Source organism: Etheostoma cragini, chromosome 1, assembly GCF_013103735.1.
Source record: "Etheostoma cragini isolate CJK2018 chromosome 1, CSU_Ecrag_1.0, whole genome shotgun sequence".
NCBI lineage: Eukaryota > Metazoa > Chordata > Actinopteri > Perciformes > Percidae > Etheostoma > Etheostoma cragini.
In genome coordinates, this window is record NC_048407.1 from 8,021,058 (window position 1) to 8,027,648 (window position 6,591).

The 6,591-nt window shown below is 41.2% G+C and overlaps 1 protein-coding gene across 1 annotated transcript in view; it reads left to right on the plus strand.

Annotated features, from left to right (window-relative positions):
* si:cabz01068815.1 overlaps positions 1–6,591 on the plus strand; it is an 18,004-nt gene that overhangs the window by 1,832 nt on the left and 9,581 nt on the right. Inside the window, exons 2-4 of the mRNA XM_034877674.1 lie at positions 2,622–2,660; positions 2,748–3,137; positions 4,479–4,592. Coding sequence (XP_034733565.1) covers positions 2,624–2,660; positions 2,748–3,137; positions 4,479–4,592 — 541 coding nt within the window. The 5' untranslated portion in view covers positions 2,622–2,623. The remainder of the gene's footprint in view (positions 1–2,621; positions 2,661–2,747; positions 3,138–4,478; positions 4,593–6,591) is intronic.

Below are 6,591 nucleotides of genomic sequence, written 5' to 3' on the forward strand. Positions count from 1 at the left end.
AACCAAAACTTTCGCGAGCCCCATGCAGTACCTCCGCGGACCCCCTAGGGGTCGCGGACCCCCTGTTGAAGACCCATGATTTAGACGGTTGTCAAAATCGACCTTAACTGAATGTGTGTCCCGACCAAGTTGGACAATTTACTTTTAAAAATGTGAACATTAACCAGCTGCTGACAGATATGTTCAAATTTTATTCCTTAAAGTATTATTATGTGTCATAAATCTACAAGCAACTTCCATATTATACCAGCATATCCTGAGCCTTTTTGGTACAGTTAGTTACAACACTTATCACCGATTAGTTTAATCCTCCCTTAAACAAGTTTAAGCAAGGTCTTTAGATTGTACTGACCAATTTTAATTTTAAAGTCAATTACGAGACATCTGTAGGAGGAGTTTGTTAAAGTTTTTTTTTTCAAAATGGCTGACTACCTAATACATAGTACATAATACATATGCTTATCAAATGTCGCACAACTAGGTGTAACTCACGGCACAGGCTATTTCCGGTAAATCCTGTAGGGGGCGCTATCGAGCCTATTTGCCATGCCCAAGACCAAGACCCCTATCAGATTTCAATTTCCAGCACTTCTTCTTTTTATTTTTTTTATCATTATTATTTTGGGGGCTTTTTCACATTACTTGAAAGTGACAGTGGATAGACAGGAAAGGTGGGAGAGAGATGGCTGATGACACTTAGCAAAGGTCTGCAGTTCGGACTCAAACCCTGGCCACTGCAAAGGACTCAGGGGACCTACATGGGGCGCACACTATTACTGGGTGAGCTAGAGGTCGATCCCATTTCCACAACTTCTGATATGTGTGCAGAGTTTCATAACTTTGTGAGCATGCATAGGCCCTTAACAATGTAATTCATTTCTAGAAATAAAAATAAACAGAGCAATTTCAATTGGGCCTTTAGTGACTGATGACTTTGGAGTTGGGACCCTGATAATATGTAAGATGAAAATTACACCTACCTAGAAAGATTCAAAAAGTAGGAACATTAAAAACAAAACAGAATACGCAACAAATAGGAGAAATTCCCTGATAAGTTAAATCACGACTAGTGTAGTGCAAGTTGGAGCACATCCATGGTAGTAACGGGCCGAACGTTTGGTTCTCAGTATTGCTGCTTGCAGCGTTGTTGGGTTGCGTGTACTTTTGAAGCGTTGTTGAGAACCACTCATCCAATGGTAAAATGTACTTCATTTATAATAGTGCCTCTCTACCTAACCAGACTAAGCATTTTACAATCTGCCTCTCATTCACATTTACTGAGGAGCAACTTTGGTTTCCGTGTTATAAATGGTTTGGGGTTTTGTTTTGCGTTATTACTAGGGATGATCCGAGTAATCGGCTGAAACGAGTATCCGGTACGGATATAGCACTTTTGCCGAATCCAAGTATTATACCAGTAATACGAGTCAATATCTGTGCTCGGATTGAATAAAACTCTCAGCTGACCGCGCAGCGTTCTGTGATAGTCACAGCGCCCCCCCCCTCCCTACACACACACTCTGCTCATTCACACACACACAGAACACGGAGAACAGCGCTCTCTCTCTCTCTCTCTCTCTCTCTCTCTCTCTCTCTCTCTCTCTTTCTCTCTCTCTCTCTCTCTCTCTCTTTCTCTCTCTCTCTCTCTTTCAAAGTCAATCAGGTCCGCGGGTCTGTTCCGTAAACGTTAAGGGTTTCTTCAGCTTCAGGTCTGTTTTTAACTTCGGTTTATAGTAGGCTACTTACATAGTAACCATTAGGTTTCTGGTAAACGTGAGCTTTCAGACATGCAGTGGTTAGAATGCGATTCGCGTTGCGTCTGCAGTCGGAGATATATATATATATATATATATATATATATATATATGTTATTTAAACCGTCAGCTGGCTTCATTAAAGTCAATGCAGATCTGAGAAACAGCATCTGCCCCCCCGCAGCCCCCTCTCTCTCTCTTTCTCTTTCTCTCTCTGTGTCTCTCTCTTACTCAAACACAGACACACACACACTCCTTTTGTCTTGTCCGTGTGAAGTCTGTGTTCCTGTCGGTTTGCTCTCCTGTCGTTGTGCCCTGTGTTCCTTACCGTTTTTCCCTGCTCCCTGTTTTTTTTTTTGTTTAGCTTGGACTTTGTTGCTTTTTTTGTGTTGATAAAAGCTTGTTCAGCACTGCCCTACTCTGCATTTGGGTCCTCCTCAGGTCAAACTGTCACACCGTGGCTTGCTCCACCTGTCCCGCTATTGCTCCTGAGCCACAGTTGCAGTGGCAGTTCCTTCATTTCAGCTAACTATGGTGGAATGAAATCTGCATTGCAGCTTATAATTCTAGTAATGCATGTAACATTAGCCTTTTGTAAAATATCACCCATTATTTTGCCTTGTGTCAGGGCTATAGGGATGTAACAGCAAGCTGCGTAGTGCATCTTTTGCACGTGTGGGATCGGTTTAAATACACACAGGCACACCTTGATTTATAGCTAGATTTAACTTCAGGTGAAACAGATGTATAGTAGTGTGTCATCTCTGTATTAAATATTACCCACTTTCCTCAAGTCATTTTTTTAAGCTTTTTAATGAAACACTTAACATTGCAGTGATTTCTAATTACAATCTTCACCCTCTTTAGATATGTTTGCCTGGATCCCATTGTTTCTTCTCCTGCTAGGTAAGTGCATGCATCATTCACACACATATAAGCCTCAGTTATATATTAACAATTGAAATAAATTGTCTCACAATTCTCTCACAACAGCTGCAGGGGCGAGGGCATTCATGATCCACAACAGCCAGCGCAGCCTGTGTCTGCAAGATTCAGCAGCTACAGGTCAAGTCCTGCTGAAGACCTGCAACCTGGACTCAGAGTCTCAGCAGTGGATCTGGATTGATCAGGGCATGCTAATGTGTGTCCAATCGTCTAGATGTTTGTCAGCCCTGCAAAGAGAGCCTGTCCGGACTCAGCCCTGCTGGGGGCCCGATGTGGATGCCATAGTGTTAATGTGGGACTGTGACAGGGGCAGACTAATTAGCAGGAACACTTCAATGTTGCTGTCAGTAGATGGTTGGCGTCTGATTCTCACACATGACGGCAAACACTCAAAGTGGAGATCTCTGGATGAGGGGGACATCTGCCAGGAAAAACTCAGTAAGTCAGTGAAAATAACAAGAACAGAAAGAAAACCGTGAGCATGTAAACACACAGCATTCAAAGTTGGGCTCTCTTTTCAAGCTCAACGAGCCAGAGAGAGCGAGAACAGGGGCAGTCGAGCATGCTTGAGAGGGAATGGAGAGAGCGAGCAGCATTAGCGAGAACAAAGCATTAATTTAGAGAAATAAAAAGTTATTTTCTGAATTTTACGTTCGGTTACATTCTAAAGCACAAACACACCCACAACAGTGTTTGAAGCTGCCTCATTGAGAGATGTAGGGTGAATGCATCCCACGCACACTCTTCATCCAGAACGCTTTGCCTCTGGGCTCTGTGTGCCCCCCCCCCTCTAAATAAATTAGTGTAAATTAGTGTGGTCTATACCTACTCTATCTGTAAATTGTATTATGAATAGATACTATAAATAAAATGTAATTGAATTGAAACTGACACAAAAGCACAAACGGAAGAGGAGAGAAACACGGAGCTGGCAATACTGTAACATCCATTTTAATTTCATAAAACATACCCAAAATCACTAATATGTAGAATACTTATAAAGACATTCCTGTGTTGATGTTGCAAAAACTGCTGTTCCTATTAATAAGCTCGCTGAGTTCTAAGGAACGGCTGTAACGCACCATCATGTTTTTTTTTTTACTATAACTCCTTCACAATTAAGTTCCCCAACTATTTTGTTGTTTGAAAGCTTTTATTTTGAAGCTGCAAAATCAGATAATGTTGCGTCTCCATCAGTAATGTAACACGACTCCCATTTACAAACAAGCAACGTAAAATAAAGCAGTTATAATGTGGAAACTAAATTTCAAACCACAGAGGTTTAGTTATGGAGTTTCTCCATTAATGGTACCGGCTCGATTTGCCTCAGTTTAACTCGACTCCACCGCGGTGCCCCGTCCTCCTTTTTCCATTGCAGATTAGTACCGCCCCATGTGCGAGGCAAGCCGTGGCTGGTTGTCATAGCCGGAAACTGCTGTGACCTAATGCTACTCACACACACAGAACGTCAAAGTTATGTTGCTTTTGATTCTCGGCATGTGGCTGATGCCACAGCCAGACGACAAATCAGTTTAAAAAGATCAAGATTATGATCAATTTCCAAAAGAGGTTTTTTATTCCTCTTTTTAATCAACTTTAGCATGGATGTGTAAACTTATTCAAGCCACTGTATATTTAAAAACAAAACAGTGAATTGGCTTGGCTTTTGGGGACAGTATTTAGAATAGAATAGTATTTAGAATGAGACTGATGATAATATAAGGTATGTTTAGCTTTTGTATGTGTTATTTAATCTATGTGTATTTGGTACTCCTCCAGGATCCAGGAGGGCATCTGATGAGTTTGAGGCTGCAGAGGAGCACACAGACAAGTTGGCAGCCATGACTGAGGAACAGAGAGAATATCTGCGCTGGTACTATCGCACGGAGGACCGTAAGTGCTGCTGACGCTGCTAAAATATTTCATCCAAATGAAAGTGTAGTGTCAGAGATCCCCCTTATCACTCCTCTTGAAGTCGTTTATCTTTTAAAAACACTTCTACAACAAATATACTGTATACAAATAGCTGTTTAACCTTAGAAAAAGGAAGTTGATTGGATGAGTGCAGAATGTGCAAGAGTAATGTTAGTGAGGTTTTGGTCCTGATAGACCGCAGCATCCTGCCAGAGGGGAGTGGTTTAGACAGTTTGTTTGCAGGGTTAGAGGGATCGGACCTCTGGACTTCTGCGTTGAGGAATAAACCTCTATACATGTGTGCCTGCTCTACCAACTGAGCTAACCTGGCCACACCATCATATTCATTAATAGGATGAACTTCTTCACCTGCCACAGGAAATACATCCCCTGTTGGGCTTTTTTGATTGAGGTCCTGGGAGATGATGCAGCCCAGGAAGTGGAAGGACTCCCCAGTGTTGACTGTGGCGTTGTCCAGGGTGATGAGGTCAGGTGGGGCTGCGTCCTTCCTAAAGTCCATAACCATCTCCAGAGCGTTGAGCTCCAGGTTGTTCTGACTGCACCAGGACAGCAGGTTATCACAAAAGGTTATTTTTTGGCAATTTTCAGCCTTTATTTTGATAGGACAGCAGAAGACATGAAAGTAGAGAGGGAGGAGGGAATGACATACAGCAAAGGGCCGCAGGTCAGAGTTGAACCTGGGCCTGCTGCGTCGAGAAGTAAACCTCTACATATGGGCGCCCTCTATCATGTTTTCGTAATCCTTTTTGTCCTCCTTGGGTACTAGCAACTACAAGATCACGGAAGGCTTGTATCATGTGGACGTGCCAACACTTTTGTGGTCATTACTGGTCAGAATTAAAGATCAGCCACCCACCCAGATCAGCTGGTATCCTATATATTCTCAAAATATGTGAATATGGCTCTGATTTCATTACTATTAAAGGTGCTCTAAGCAATGTCACGTCTTTTAAGCTACATTTGTTGTCACATACAGCAATATCTCCTCACTATCTTTCCCCAGAACACACTGTAAAAACATCTCCTCATTATCTGCTAGGGATGAGCGAGTACAGCATTATCTGTATCTGTATCTGTATCTATTTACCACATGAATTATCTGTATCCGTATCCGTACTCGCGGACTGGACGTGGCCTAACCCGGTTGTGATCAAATTTATCCCGGAAGTGGGTTGGGTTGTCTTCAAATGGGCGGGGCTTTAACTGGTATGTTGTTTACAGCATGACATTGATATGGGTTGATCAGAAATTGTTATATTTATTGCTGATTAGAAAACTATTTCCATGACAGCATCAGCATTGAGCTTCAGATCAGTGGTGTTGTCATGGTAACAAACGAACTATATAGGCCTACAGTGTAAAACAAGTTTTGCAACAATAAATACAACAATGTGGTTGCAATTATTGAGTAAAATGTAATGAAAAAGAGTTTTTCATACTCAATAATATAACTTTCTTTTTTTAACTTTTAATCATTTTTTTGTTTGTTTCTTTTTTATTTACACACCAGTTATGTGTGAGTGTCATTCAGAGAGAGAGAGAGAAACAAAGAGAGAAAGGGGGGTGGGGGGGTTGGAATGTGTTTGTGTGTGTGTATCTCAATTTGTAATATTAATTATTTATACCGCAACTGCCTTTTATTTTTTTTATAAAACATAGCAAGAAAGTTTCCGACACTCAAAAAAACTGATTAGAGCCAGCAAGCAGTTTAAAAAAAAAATGTTACATGCTACCCAAAGTTGCATACAAAGCACTATGCCTGAACCCACGTTCCCCACGTTACCAGAAATCTCCCGGTTACTAAGTACTAGTTTGAACCGAAGTATAAAATAATCTCCTAATAAAAAGATAAAAAGAAATATGCAGTTCAGATTATATTCAGATAAAAAGAAATATGCAGTTGGGGTTTTCATTGATCTAAAAAAAGCATTTGATACAATAAATCACAAAATATTAA